The sequence below is a fragment of the Rhinolophus sinicus genome, linkage group LG03 (assembly GCF_036562045.2).
Source record: "Rhinolophus sinicus isolate RSC01 linkage group LG03, ASM3656204v1, whole genome shotgun sequence".
NCBI lineage: Eukaryota > Metazoa > Chordata > Mammalia > Chiroptera > Rhinolophidae > Rhinolophus > Rhinolophus sinicus.
Window position 1 is genome coordinate 57,577,313 of NC_133753.1, and position 15,943 is coordinate 57,593,255.

The 15,943-nt window shown below is 37.7% G+C and overlaps 1 protein-coding gene across 7 annotated transcripts in view; it reads left to right on the forward strand.

Annotated features, from left to right (window-relative positions):
- Positions 1-12,912, forward strand: part of ATP8B4 (ATPase phospholipid transporting 8B4 (putative)) — a 197,608-nt gene extending 184,696 nt beyond the window's left edge. For all 7 annotated transcript variants that reach the window (XM_074327762.1, XM_074327761.1, XM_074327760.1 and 4 more), the window contains 3 exons: positions 5,741-5,879; positions 8,839-8,969; positions 10,649-12,912. In XM_074327762.1, the coding sequence (XP_074183863.1) occupies positions 5,741-5,879; positions 8,839-8,969; positions 10,649-10,930 (552 nt within the window). In that variant the 3' untranslated portion in view covers positions 10,931-12,912. The remainder of the gene's footprint in view (positions 1-5,740; positions 5,880-8,838; positions 8,970-10,648) is intronic.
- Positions 12,913-15,943: the final 3,031 nt, after the last annotated feature.

Here is a 15,943-nt window from a genome sequence, read left to right on the forward strand (position 1 = left end):
TGGCATGCTTCGTTTATTACTGTACTTCAATTTAAATTACAGTGCCAGATACAAATGAGCTCTATTGAATGAATGTAAGGGTGGAAGCATATGAAGAGAGAGGTTAAAGTTGGGCAAAGGAAGTGGGAAGAATTTGGTTGAGGTACCCAACTATCCCTACTGTATTAGTTGCATGCCCATCTCACTCTAGATGACTAAAGGAAGCCTGTCATTGGCTTTAGCCTTCAGAACCTGAATAATCATAATGACTATGAGTAATATCATGCATTATACTCAGTCCTTGTAATACCATTATGCAGTAGGTATTACTGTCCCTTTTTACAGATGAAGCTCAGAGAGGATAAACAACTTACCTGAGATCACACGGTGAGTCCTAGAACAGGACTGGAACCCAGCTAGACCTATCTGACTTCAGTGTTGTCTGTGACAAAGTCTTATTTTAGAGTAAGATGCGTTAAAATGCAAGTTTTCAACAAATATGAGAACAAAGGGATTGCACTGAGCATAAAGCAAGATACCAGATACTTTCTTGTTTATATAGGAGAAATAAAGAGAGAAGTCATAAAGCTAGAAGCATTGGGGCTTGGCAGAAGGAGAATATCTGGAAGAATAGAGAAAGGAGAGGGTATAGACCCTGAAAGCAAACTTGGTCCATTTGCCTCTTTCAGGGTTTCTGGTTTTCAGAGTAACAAGAGCAGCTCCCATAAATTGAATATTTACTATGTAAATGAATTATTACTGAGATAATCCCATTATCTTATTTACTCCTCTTCACAGTTACTCCTCTGAAACATAGACACTATTACCACAGATGAAAAAATAGACTTGTTACAGTTCAAGTCACACAGAAAGTGGCAGACCAGGATTTTAACACAGATCTGACCTCAGATCCCCAACTCCAAAGCCATGTGCACCTCCCTTTCCTATAAAGATGACTGGAAGCTATGGTCCCCCGCAAATCTATAGTAGCTACAGGGAACTCATGGTCCACCTCTTTCTTCTTTGAGGGGGTACCTAGGACACCAATATCATCCTCAAATAAAATAAGAAAGAAACTAGTAATAGATGAGAAATACACAGATCCTTTCTCAACATCAAAATTTCAACTTGAGGAATATATAAATTCTTAATTCCTGTCATTTTAGTCTAACATTTATCTTTATTTCTAAGAAGCCCTAAAAATGTCTACTTTACCGTAGAATTCCAAGACCCAAGTGTGTAAATGTTTATAACCATGAAAACTCAGCAATTTTGGCTTCAATCAGAAACTGCTGTCCTTAATATGTAGAAAAAGAAGGAATTTTGTGAATAAGCTCACTTTGACAGTGGCTTTCCTCTCTAAGCTTAACTTGTCATTGTGGTAACAATCCCCATGAAATTTCCATGTTCTATAATTAGTTGTAAGTCTCATGTATCTGTCCGGCTATAGGCCAAACTTCAGCACACTATTTTTTTTTTTAATGACAGGTGTTTTTTTTTTTTTTCAATTCTTTGAATTATAAAATGTTCCTTTTAACATTTCAAACAATATAGAAGTGTTTAAAATAAAATGAACCATTTCCTTTCCTTACCTATATTCTCCTGGTTAACTACTACTATGATACTCATAGCTTAATTGTTCCATATTTTTTTCTTTGCTTTGAGACACACACACGTATTCAAGAAAAAGGGATCATAGCTATGCATATTATTCTGTAATATGCTTTTCTCATTTAATGAGATGTGCTGGACAGCTTTCCAAATCAACACATTCAGGCCTACCTTAAGCTTTTTAAGAGCTGCACAAAATTTTATAATTTAGATATATAATGATTTATTCATCCATTCTCCTTTGATAGACATTCAAGATGTTTCTTTCCTTTCTTTCTTTCGTTTTTGTTATTGAAGCAATGCTGCCATGTATATATCATATACTAGTACATATATTTTACATACTGTCAGATAAATTCCTAGAAATGAAATTTCTGGAGTCAGACTCCTGACTTGCACCAATCGGATGAATAAAAAAATGGTATGTTTTTTTTTTTTTTTTTTCCACTGCTGGGTCAGAGAGTGTGTATATTAAATTTACACTAAATTTCATAAATATTGCCATATTAATTTCCAAAAAGACTGTAGTTACAAACAACAGAGACTTCTTTAAGTAAAAAAAAAAAAAAAAGTAAAAAAAGGTTTATTAAAAGCTACTAGGTAGCTCCAGAATCCTCAGGAGGACAAATGAAAGAGGGAGGACCACAGCTAGGCCTACCCACGGGAAGCAGCACCCAACCACGTCGCTGCGTCGTTGTAGAGAAAACATTGCTGTTACCACCTCTTACAGCTCGGCTCTGACCGCTTTGGACGGCAGATCAGCCACTGACTTCCCGTGAATAATCACCTCCACCACCAGGCTTGTCAAAAGCTGAGAGAAGTGTACTAACGTTTTCCATTGTGCTTATGATCCTTGTCAAGCCCTCTTTGTATTTCAAGGAGATTTTATTTTCTATAATTTGCCACATAATGGTTCTCAATCATTATTTGTTCTTTGTAGCTTTTGTCTTTTTTTTCATGATAAAATATCCTTATTTAAATTTCAATTTTGAATATGTTTTACTTTTCTTGCTATTTTTAGTCTGCATTTGCCTAGTATATAATCTGGTTCCATCCTTTCATTTCCATTCCTTTTTTTTAATCTCATTCTATTAGTTTTCTCCTTTGATAAGGGAGTTAAGCAACTCATTCTCTTATAATGACTTATGTATTTCATCTTGTTCCTCTCATGTGATTTTTAAGTTTTAACTCTACCTTTTTATTTCCGTTTGTTCCTTTACATACTTGAATGCACTGTGGTTTTTAAATACCCTGCTTGTCATGAATAATTTACAAGTTTTACTAGTGTACTCCCATTTACCAGTGATTTCTCCCTATTTTAGTATGATACTATTTAAATAGTCATAGTCATTTAAATCTCTATTTCTATACTAATATACCAAAAACTAAATAATAACTATATCCTCCACCTAATGTTTCACCATTCTATTCTGCACCTTCCCTCATTCAACTCTAAATTAAACAATTTTGGAAATGTTTTTACTTTACTTCTCCTTTCCTGCACCTATCCCCTCCCCAATTTTTGCATGTTAATAATTTAGAATTCTAGTTCCAGGTTATTATTAAATGCTCCTTTTACATGTTTTGATGGTTGCAAAATTCTTTATAAATTAATATTGAAGTTCACACATTATTAGTCATTTAGAGCAAACTATAAATTTACAAGAATCATTGCTCACCATCATTTTTATGTTCTTTCTCTTCTGCTATTTTGAGATCTTTTTTCTGATTTAATTTTTATTTGGTTGCAGCAATTTCCTTGAGTAATTTCTTCAGAAAGGGCACCCAGATATTATACTTTTGAACTCAAAGTTTTCTTTCTCTGTCTTTACATTTAAATGATGTATTGGATGAGCATAAGGTTCTTGAGTAAGAGCCTTTTTCTTTAGGAACTTAGTAAATGTTGTTCCACTATATCCCAGTTTCCGTGTAGCAGTTTGATATTAAGTTGATTCTCTTTCCTTTGTAATATCTTCTCTGTCTAGAAACTTGTGTTCTTTATCTCTGGACTTCATAAATGTCACCAGAATGTAACTTATGTCATTAATTTGCCTAAGATTCAGAGTGCCACACCCCCATCTGAAAATCTTTGCTGTTTGTTATAACAGCAGTTTTCTACTGTCATTTTTTTGATCGTTACTTCTCTGTTTATTTTTTTTTCTCTCTAAGATGGCTTTTTTTAAAAAAAAATTGTACATTTGTCCCATGGTTTGACATCTATGAATTTGCCATTCCTGTGTCATATCTTTTTGCACATGGTTTCCATTTCTTCAAGTTTTTGCTTTCTCTTGTGAGATATTATTTCCATTTGTTTTTTCCAGACTATTAACTCAGTTCTCATCAGTGACTGTTCTTATTTGGTTTCTCTATTGAATTTTTAAATTCAGAATAATGCTCTTTTTCTTCCAGATTTTTTTCTGGGATCTAATTGCATTCCCTTAAGAGTTCTCATTACTTTTTCTTTTCTTTTCTTTTTTTCTTTTTTTTTTTTTTGGTTATAGTGCTTGTCTGTCTTTTCCATTAGTTCTGCCTCAATAAGAGCCACCTGTTCTTGTTGTTTTTTCAGTTGAGTCTTAAATTGGTTCTGATTTTTCTTTGCCTACTCATACTCACATAGTCCAGGCTATTGCTGTCTTTTGATACTAATGAACCAACAGGTGGTAGAAGGTACAGTTGGAGATTTTGGTCTAATTTCTTGGTAGTCAAACAAACTGAAAAACCAGCATCTCTTTGCTGAGGCATGGTGTGGGGACAGAGCTCCAGAAAGCAGTTTCCAGGCTCTCAGCCTCACATAGATAGGTGCTGGCTCAGGTAGTAAATGGCCATCAATTGTGATTGCATGGACATCAGCTGTGGCTAGTTGGCTGTCAGCTGTAACCAGTGAGCCATTGGCCACTAATATAACTGCTGTGGCTACACTAGCAGAGAGAGAGAGAAAGAATGGGGGCTAGCAAGGAGATGGCGGCTGGGCTGGCAAGTGCGGATGGCGGTTTGCGGACAGTGTGGATCCAGCCTCCAGTGAGAGTATAGTGCCGCCAGAGAAAATATAGTGGTATGACTCCCCTACTTATGGCTCCGTGGGTGTTCCTTTTTGGCCTCACCATGTCCTGCGTTCTCTTGCGGGGAGCGGGAACAGAGACCGAGCAGGGTCCCCTGCACGACACATGGATATCAGGCCTTTCTGCTGTCAAGCCTCTTGAGGACAGAAAAGGCTGTCCTTTTATAACCCTTGCAGTTGACATCCAAGGCTGCCAGCATTCTTTTAATGGACCAACCTTTTAAAGGACAGTAAACTTCAAGTGGGAAGGGGAAGTATATCTCCATATGCAGAGAAGGATCTATTTAGTATATAGGTAGTAGGTAGGGTCCCTCAGGCAGGTGAGAAATCTGTGGTTTTGTACCAGACTCTGCAAGAAATACAAACCTTCACTTGGTACATTTGGGACCTCTGAGATGCAAATATGATGCCAGAACCTACTTTTTTTTTTTTTTTTTTTTTTTTTTTACTGAAAACTCAATAGTTCATTTTCATCAGTGGCTTCCTTGACTCTCCGATAGACAGCTACGCTTTTTTCAGCTACAAGTTATTGGAAGGGAGAAGGGCTTATGAACATATTCCCAGGTCACCATGAACCCCAGCTTCTGAATGGTATGCCAAAAGAGTATTAAGGATTTGTCTTTGTTGTTATTTGAATAATTTTAGAGAAAGAGTCATCAAAATGACTTTGAATATTGATGTAAAACAAATTATGCCTGTGTAAAAATGGCCACGTGAAAATTTATGTACAGATAATAGTATATTGCACTTGCTCACTACAGAATATATTTTTCCAACAGAAAAGTTTTGAAAGCAATTTACCATTCTACTTTCTTATTTCTCTCTTAAAAGTAATTGAACATTTTATCTCCTGATTCTGACTCAACCTTGGCAGATATAATGGCTTGCAGATATTAGTTCCAAAGTCAGTTGTCTAGTAGAAATGTCAAGTCAATCTCATGTTGTATAAAAAGTGGGAGTGCCTGTAGTTGGCTGGTAGCTAAACAGGTGCAACCATTTTTTCACAGGGCAGTTATGGGAAAACACCACTCAGTAAAATGACACTCTTTTAATCCTCAAAGATCTCCCCTTTGCATTTGACTTTATTTACAGGTAGCCTTGGACACCAGTTACTGGACTGCTATTAATCACGTCTTCATCTGGGGCAGCATTGCCACTTATTTCTCCATTTTATTTGCAATGCACAGTAATGGCATCTTTGGCATCTTTCCAAACCAGTTTCCGTTCGTTGGTAAGTGAATTCTACTATCTACTGGGACCTAGTGTCATGTGGTTATTTATCTGTCGATAATTTATGTTCTATGTCGGGTGGGACTAGGGATGACCAATAATCCTTTCTCTAGGAATTAATTACATTGGAAGTATCTGAAGGCTTCTAGGCTTGAAAAGGTCTCCAAAAGATGAGTCCCTACCAGCTGAAGAAGAATCACTAAGATAGCTGCTTACAGATTTCCAACAGCCCAGAGGCAGTAAACTGCCCCTTTGCAAACAAGAAGCACAGCACATATATCAGGGCTACCTGAATACTTGTGAAAAGTTCGTTATTAACAGAGGAAAGAGAAAGAAATGGTAGGCTCTGCCTTTCATGCCACATTATCTCTAACATCTCTGCCAAAGTTTACCAGTGGAACTTATTTGCATTTATATAAGAAAGACATCTAGAGCCTTCTAAAAATTGCAGGACATTAAGTGGCAAGAAGAGTAGGCTCTATAGCAAGGGCCACTGAACTTTATACAGTGGGGCTACTACCGTGTTTCCCCGAAAATAAGACCTAACTTGAAAATAAGCCCTAGCATGATTTTTCAGGATGACATCCCCTGAACATAAGCCCAAATGCGTCTTTTGGAGTAAACCTTAATGTAAGATCTGGTCTTATATTCGGAGAAACATGGTAATATACTTTCTCAGAAGTTTTGAAATCTCTAGGGTGTGTGAGGTAAGTTGGTAACAGTGATGTTTCTGAGTTTATCCCAGCAAGCTGGAAAGGAGAGATGCACAGTGACAATCTTCTTGAGTTCAATCAAGCAAGACAGATTTGCATCTACTAGTTGAGGAATCCAGTCTACAAACAAATTCTTAGAAGATTGATTCATGTAGAAAGTAAAATAAGAGCAACTATAGTGTTATATGTTTCCAATGATGCAAAGACACCTGAAATTGTAATCGCATTTAAGTGCCCTCATACACTTAAGAATGTTATTCTTCAACTTTTGCCTTGCCCTGTGTGTACATGGAAGTCTTAATTGTACCACTCTTAATATGTAATGTTAATACTTTGTTTACCAAAAGATTCCAGCCATGTAGAAACATGATGGTTATGAATAAGAATAAGTGTATTAGGAAAGAAAGATGTTAAAACTATTTTTAAGTTTGTGTGTGTTTTTTTGTTTTGTTTTGTTTTTTCTGGTTGCCAAATTTGAAAGTTCAGTGCATTGACCAGAAGATTCCCAGTCCTATGAGAGCATTCTAGCATGTGTAATGAGCCTGGAATGCCGCAACTGGAGAAAGTAGTTTGTGTGGGGACCACTCTCTCCAGCTAAGTACGTGTCATTCCAGGAATTAATTACTGCACTCCAATGAGACTTTTCAAAAGTTAGATCAACATTGAGGTTTAAGAACAACAACAAAAAAATGTTTTCCTTAGTAGCCAGCAGCAAACAGGAGTGTGGTTTTAAAGCGAAGCTTGGTTTTTTTCTAGCCGTGCCTCAGGGTACTGAGCTTCAAGCAGCTCAAAGAGACATTTAATTTATTGAATCAAGTTTGTTTCTGCCCGGCAACTGGAATCAACCGCTTTTTGGTAGGCAGAGTCTATCCTCCAAAGCCAGAAAATGCAGGCATACCAATCAACATCCAAGCCGTCATCCCCAAAGCCCATTCAAATGGTGTTAACACTCTAGCGGAACCTGGGTAATTGGAGGTATCAGGGTAAATCCCTAGAAAACCAACAGGAACAAAAGTTTACTTTGGTGATATAAGTAGGGTTGACATCTTCCGTAGAACTTGTCTGTCTTCCTCGCTGACCCTTATTGCTTTGTTTAAACAAACATCCCAGTAGATGAGGTGTGAGTATAAAATAAGGAAACTGGCTCTAAGCCTGGAAATGAATTTCACTACTATCTGTGCACTATCGCGATGGGTGGTTGCATCTGTGGTTTCCCAGTGAGAGGAATACTCTTTGCACAAACTCGGGAGCATTCATGATCTCCTGGGAATCTTGAGTACCTTACAACTGAGTGAAAGTCAGAGAGATCAGCAAGTCCCATTGAGGCAGGTTTTTTTGGGCTGTTGTCTCAATTGGAAAGGTTGGCCCTGTAGTAGATAAAGCTCACCTTTTATGACATAGCCAGTCACCAAGACCATTATTTGAAATTGTACCTGCGTCCAAGACATATATTTTGTAGTTTTGATACGATAGATAGTGAGGGGGAACAGAGTCTGCCATGCCAGAAATGCGCCTTTTGAGGGGATATTTTATTTTAAGCTGGTTATTTTTTAAGAAACAAGACTCAAGAAGAATCTTGGACCTTTCCCCTGACTGCCTAAAAGAATTTAGATAAAGGACCTGCTCCAGGAAGTGAGATAGCATGAACTAGTTGTGATACAGAGGGAGGGAACTAGCAAGGCTGCTTGATCAAAGCCCTCTGTGTGACCAACCCAGTGTTATAGGTGCCCCCCCCCCCCCCCCCCGCAAACATTTGTTTACCAGACATTTGCTTCTCCATCTCCATGTGAATACCTTCTTCCCCTTTGAAGTCCAACCACTAGCTTCTCCCCCACCCTATCCCCCTTTCTCCTTAGCTCAAGATGGTGTATATGTCTCAACTGCCAAGGTAAATATGCCTTTTAGAAATAATGGCTGGTTTGTAGTCAAAGGATCTTGAGGCTGGATGAGAGAATAATGCTTCATGAGTGAAGCGGGACTGAGCCTGGATAAAAGAAAGCTTGGCTCCATCTGACAGCCTCCCAGTGATCAGGTCACAGAGCAGTTCCCAAGAGTTATCTCACCACTCATGACTTCTCCTCATCCCCATTGAACGTACTGTATCCTGGAGAAAACACCTCATGGTTCTCCCTTGGTAGTCCAAATCTCAACATTTCAAAAAAGATCTCATGGGATTGACAATGAGCCTCTTAATTCAGTAATTCAATTCTGTTTATAACCACAATATATATTTTTCTTCAACAATAGGAAATGCACGGCATTCCTTGTCCCAGATGTGCGTCTGGCTTGTTATTCTCCTAACAACAGTGGCTTCAGTTATGCCTGTGTTGGCATTCAGATTTTTGAAGGTGGATTTATTCCCAACACTGAGTGATCAGGTAAGCTATAGTGCTGATGCGTACTTGCAGGGCTGGGTCTTGGCTCTTGGAATTGTGTCCTTCACTGCTGATCAGAAGACCACGGAAGGGCCAATGCACTTTGCATGGACAAACATCCATAGGTGCACAGATGGAATATCCTGTATCTGAAAGGACTAGCCTTGTGAGTGCCACTAAAGATAAATGTCTAGAATAAACATGGGTGAGGAGTCAGAAATTACAAGTTAAGTTGGATATTTTTTAAAATTGACTTTTTAAAAAGGAGCTCTCTGGCAGGATTTTGGGCAATTGCTCTTAAGACAAAGGCAAGCTACAGGGGAAGTTATTGACAGGGAGGAGGGGAAACAAGGGCACAGGAAAAGAGAAACAATCAAGGTATACAGTGCAGGGGTTCTATATTTGTAGAAATATAGTAGCAGATTCAAAAACATAGGGGAGATGTTACTTTCTGAACCAAGTAAGAAAGGGAACAGCAGCATAACAGATGGATTGGAAAATATACAGTTTAGAAGGAAAATAGAAAAACCAGATTATAGAAATACCCAAACCAAGGGATTAACAGTATTTCATGGGAAGAGGAATATAAGCAGGACAGCGTCAAGTTAGGTTAGAACCCATAAAAAGAGAAAAGGAGAAAGAAAGGGGAGACACACATTTGTAGCCACATCATGAAAAGGGGAAATACATTGATGGGGTGAGTGACCAAGCCAATGATGCTGAGAGAAACTGAGGCAGAACTTGCCTTGTCATGGTATCCCTCACATTCTGGGGCCAAAATATGAAAAGTTTCCTTCAGAAATGATTCACAGTGTCTCCTGTTATATCTGTCCTTTCCCTTTGGCTCTGCAAGCTCATTTTTATGTAAATCAAGAAAATGATGGATGAGCTGAAAGAAGAAAGATGATGCTCATTTCTTTCTGTATTTAGTCAGATCATGATTTTCGGCTTTACAGCTTTCTTCTGACACAAAACCGAGACTCCAAGCAAGGAGATGAATCAGAGAACTGATTTGGCTTACACCAAACCTTGCCTCTTTTTCTCCCCAGCTTTATAGGGAAATGAAAGAAATATTGAAACTCACCCAAATGGTGTTGACCTCTTCAAAAGCCCACATACAAAAAAAAAAAAAAAAAAAAAAAATCCCCAAGAAATCTCAAAACCCTGAAAATCTCATGATACATTGACCTGTACAAGAATTGGAAATTTCTGATTCTCATTCTCTAACTTTTGCCCTTATCTAATTACTACTGACTATTGGATCCTGAGAATCTTTCAAAGAGAAGGAAAAGGACTTTTGGGGGGTGGGAAATGGGACTATAAATTGTTATACTGACTGTGTTTGGATGGTGCATGTCAGAAAACCTTTCTGTATAAAAGTATGTTTCTATTCATTTAAGATGGATGTATGAGATGGAGACAAGAATGAAATTTGCCTTAACACTTCTCACTTACTTAATAGTCCCTTGATAGAAATAAAAACTAACCAGTGCCCAGTGTAATCTTTTAGGCAGAAAAAGTCTTCATTTTTAGGTGAAAAACTTTGCAATGATGTTTTGCAATGATATTTTATTATTGTTGATGTTGTTTTTACTGAAGAGGCTTTCACTTCACCAAGTGGCCCACTGCTGGAGCCTAGCATCTGGATGTCCCGTCTCACTCTGGGTCTCCTTCCTTTCCAGATCCGCCAGTGGCAGAAGGCTCAAAAGAAGGCAAGGCCACTACGTAGCCGAAGGCCTCACACTCGTAGATCAAGCTCAAGAAGATCTGGATATGCTTTTGCTCACCAAGAGGGCTATGGAGAGCTTATCACATCTGGGAAAAATATGCGAGCTAAAAATCCACCCCCAACGTCAGGGGTGGAAAAGACACCGTATAATAGCACTAGCTGGATTGAAAATTTATGTAAGGAAACCACAGAAACCGTGAGCAGCGTTAGCCAGGATAAAACAGTAAAACTGTGAGTCAAGATGAATGTCAACCACATAGTTATCCTTTCACTTCACCTGGAGCTGAAATTCATCTGGCTCTGGAGTTTGGGATCAGGGGCTAGGAATGGGGCAGATTGCCTCACTTAACTTAAATCTGTGGCGGACAGCTGCTGGTGCTGTGAAATGGAGGTGTGCTCTACTGGAAACCAAGCCAGATGGTCACTATCTAAAAAGTGATTTGCCAGAAAAACCCCTCACAATACAAGCACTGGTTTGTATCAACCTAGATACCAACTGACCTGAATTTAGGATCTTCTTTTGGGGAAAAACTTGTAAATCTTCTTATACATTGAATGGATCTTCAGGTGGATAAAGGCATGCATTCCAAAGTTATATATCCCAGCTGAAAAGCATGTTTGTTGAGAGACAAACATATATGCAAGATGAGCCTTTCCCGAGATACACTTTTAAGGTTTAAAATGTACTAAGGTACTCTCAGACTAAGAGGAGTTTGTCGCTCCCCAGTGTTGATATCAACCTGTGTGTTCAGTGAGAACAAAATCACCTTCATGCCTAAAGAATAGAAGAGTGTGTTGGTGTTCCTCATTTTTCTACTTGTCCTACAGCCCAAGTAGATTGAGCATCTTTATGGTGGGATTGGCTGGTAATTTGGTCAAGTTTATTCAGAATGTTCATGAAATGTCAAAAAGAGGTTATCTACTAAGTATTCTAAATACTTTTCAATGACTTTTATAACAACCTCAGTAGTAATTTGCCCTGTGTCATCCAGAACCATTAATGGTAGTATCAAAGCACTGGAATTTCACACTTGAATGACAGTATTCCATATATAATGAATGGGCAAATCCTTTCAACACTTCCTGTTTTTAAAATTTCAATTTGAAACCAAACAAATTAATAAACATTCTCTTCAAGTACTACTTAAATATTCAGGCTTAGGTCATATAGAGTTAGTTGCTTTTGGTATTCAGCTGTAATGTTTATAATTCCAATGTATAAACATACGCAGGTGAGGTTGATTTTTTTTTTTGGAGATGTTCCAGTCCAAATGTGAATGATCAGTGTAGTTCCCATAAATGAATTCAGGGAGGTTTGTGTTTAATCTCTAGCTCTATTTCTTCTTACCTCTATAAGGTTGGGCAGGTAATGTGCCTTCTCTGAGACTCAGGTTCTTTCTCTGTAAAATGAGGATATACTATCTACCTTATGTGGTTGGTGGAGGATTGTCAAAGCACAAATTCTCAAATCATTAAAAACATAATTCTCATATGAATATATGATGAGTTAAGTTCCATTTGACTCATCAGAATACCAGAGCAATTTGAAGAGAATGTGAGGAACGAGAATTTAACTAGTCAGTGGGAAAGGCCTTGATGAAATGAGATTGGAAAGTAAGATGTAAAACTGGTTAGGGTTTTATATGAAATATAAAACTGGCTAGTGTTCCCCCTATAGGGAAATAAAACTAAAACCTTGGAGGTGAATTTCCCTACCAAAAGCAAAACTAAATCATCCTCATGCCTTTTCAATTTTTACAAATCAACCTTCAACTTTATAGGGTTCTAAATCTGGTCCCTATTGAATTAGTCAAACAAAGTTGTATTTCCCGAGAGAGTCTGATAGCCTGATTTGTGTTGGTCTTGATCCTGGGTGGTCTTGATGAATATTGGACTAGCATGATATTAATAGATCACACAATCCTAGTGGGGTTTTTTGTTTGTTTTTTGTTTTGTTTTGTTTTTTTTGCCTTAATTTCCAAGTCTGGGATAATTTTTCCAGAATGGAATCAAATGAAGCATGTGTCAAAGAGCCTAATCCAGTGCTTTAAGCAAGTAAATGCTCATAGATGTTCCCTTTCCCCCTACGTGCCTGTGTAGACTTACCCAGATGTTAGTTTTCAGTGTCTAATGTGTGATTAGTTTAACTGTGTTTGCTCACTTTCTGTAACATTTTTGAAAGATTTGAAAACTCTCAGTAAATCTTTTGGCACTGTTGGTGTTTGATGTTTTGCCTCTTCTTTATTGGGAAGTCATTGGGAAGAGTTTTTGTTACATTGGTCAACTGATTTTCTTTTTCCTCTCCTTTATATGCCTGGGGAAAGTGTACATCATTCTTAGGATCAAAGTCAAGAATAAAACAAACGAGTTGGATCTTTGTGTAAGGGATGGGAAAGATTAGGAATGGTCCAAGTTTGTAAATTCAGTTCAAATTAAATAAGGCTGTTTATAAGCAGATAATGTTGATGATTGTGAGAGAAACACATTATCAGCTTACTTTGGCCTCATGAGATTCAAATAAGCTCACACACCCATTGCGAGATCATTTGATTACAAGTGCCAGGGAGTATTTTGAACCTGAAGAAAAAGAGCCTGAGGGGTGGCTGGTGATGGCAGTGCACTGGGGAATAATAAAATTTTAATTTTACATAAATGTTATCAGATTATTTGGAAAGAAAACTTTTTTTTTTTCTAGATTCAGGACTCATGTTGGTAACCTTGAGTTTTTAAAGTCTCGGTCCAAGTTTTGAGCTTTAACTGGCAATTACAAATTGCATTCCGCTGACATATTATAGATCTGCTATCTTTGTCTCTTTCATCCGTCTCCAGGTATACATACCTATGAAGTAAAGAGAGAGGGATGAAGAAAGCAAAAGAGATAAAACAAGAGAGGAAGAAAGCAATGGAGAGAAGAGAGGAGGAAGAGAGATAAGAGTTTCCAGTTATCTATCTCTTAAGATGATATGACTCTCTGAAAAAATAAATGTAACTCCTCAAAGGAAAAAAAAAGTAGATTGTATTTGAGACGTGAATAACAAAACTTCCTTTTTAGTCAGTGTGAGATCAAGAACATTTTATTGGAAAAGGGGCCAGGAGCTCTGGCTTCTCAGTGATGCAGCTGAGTTGTGTGTGATGGGGCATGCCACCGACTTCTCCAGGCCCTAGTGTTCCAGTCCATCTATGCAGAAATCAGGCAGTGTGGTCTCAAACACCCTTTCTCACTCACCCATTCTGTGAGCTGTTTTTGCCAGTGTTGTGACTGTAATTGTTTTTGATTGGGGGGAAGGGGTTTGGCTCTTGTACTGGTTTGTGTTTTTCTAGCACAGCCCCTGGTGTCCTGCTGTCTCTCAGGTTACCACAAAGGTACTAAACCCTATAGTAGAGTTTTTGACTGTTGAACATACTCAATTTCTTGCTAATGATTCACTAACATCTTATATCCACACTCTCTTTTCCTCTTTATCATTTTAAATATCAAAAGTATACAGAAAGAAAGGTAAGACACTCCTACCCAGTAAAAAGAAAGCCATTTTAAAATTCTTTCTACCTTGTCCCTGGGCTTAGAGGAGTGTTTTTTTTTGTTTTGTTTTTTTTTAATTAAATGTATTGGGATGACATTGGTTAACAACATTATACAAGTTTCAAATGTACAATTCTATAATATATCATCTGTATATTGCACTTTGTGCTCACCACCCAGCGTCTAGTATCCTTCCATCACCATATATTTGGCCCCCTTTACCTTCTCTTTCCTCTCTCCACACCATTCCCCTCTGGCAACCACTAAGTTGTTGTCAGTGTCTATGAGTTTTTGCTTGTTTGTTTGTCATAATTGTTTGTTGTTTTCTGTTTTATAATCCACAGGAGTAAAATCATATGGTTCTTGTCCTTTTCTGTCTGACTGTTTTTGCTTAGCATGATACTTTCAAGATCCGTGGCAGTATTTCATCTTTTTTTATGGCTGAGTAGTTCATTGTATATATGTATCACATCTTATTTATCCAATCATCCATTCATCAAAGGACACTTATGTTGTTTCCATGTCTTGTCTACTGTGAATAATGATGCAGTGAACATAGGGATACATTTTTCAGGTAGATACCCAGAAGAGGGATTGCTGGGTCATAAGGTAGCTCTATTCTTAATTTTTTGAGAGAACTCCATTCTGTTTTCCAGAAGCTGTACCAATATACACTCCCACCAGCAGTGAATGAGGGTTCCTTTTTCTCCACATCCTCTCCAACACTTGGTATTTCTTGTCTTATTGATAGTAGCTATTCTACCAGGTATGAGGTGATATCTCATTGTGGTTTTGATTTGCATTTCCCTAATAGCTGGTGAAGTTGAGCATCTTTTCATATATCAGTTGGCCATTTGTATGTCTTCATGGAAGAATTTTCTGTTCAGGTCCTCTGCCCATTATTTAATTGGATTATTTGTTTTTTGTTGTTGAGTTGTAAGAGTTCTTTATATATTTTGTACATTAGCCCCTTATCAGAGGTATTATTTGTAAATATCTTCACCCATTCAGTTGGTAGCCATTTTGTTGTTGACGTTTTTTGTTTTCGCACCTTTTTTTTTTTTTTTGCTATCCAGAAGCTCTTTGAAGCTCTTTAGTTTGTTGTAGTCCCATTGATTTATTTTTGCTTCTATTTCCCTTGTCTCTGGGGTCAAGTTCACAAAAGCCTTTCTGAGATCAAGGTCCATAAATTTAGTACCTATGTTTTCTTTATGTATTTTATTGTTTCAGGTCTTATATTTAGGTCTTTAACCCATTTTGAAATAATTTTTGTTTATGGTGTCAGATAACAGTCGCGTTTCATTCTTTTGCATGTGGCTTTCCAATTATCCCAGCACCATTTATTGAAGAGGCTTTTAGGCCTCAGCTTGCTCAGGATTCAAGTTGAAACAACAGAACTTGAGTGATTTCTTTCATAGTTATATAGAACTTTGCTGTTTATGTATCAGCTTGTGTACTCACACAAACTGTATCCTTTGAGCCTTACAACAATCTTGAGCAGTGGTTAAAGATGTTCATTTTAAACCCATTTTTAGGAAGAGGAAATTGAGGCACAGAGAGGTGAAGTGCTTTGCCCAATATTACCAGAAAGTAAAAAAAATCTAGTACTCATTCTGATCTCACAGCAAATCTAGAGCTTCTTACCTACAACTCCTCATTCCACACCCACCTCTCCTCACAAGCACAAGATTCCTAACTAATCCATCTGCCTTCTAAAAAGAGTCATTT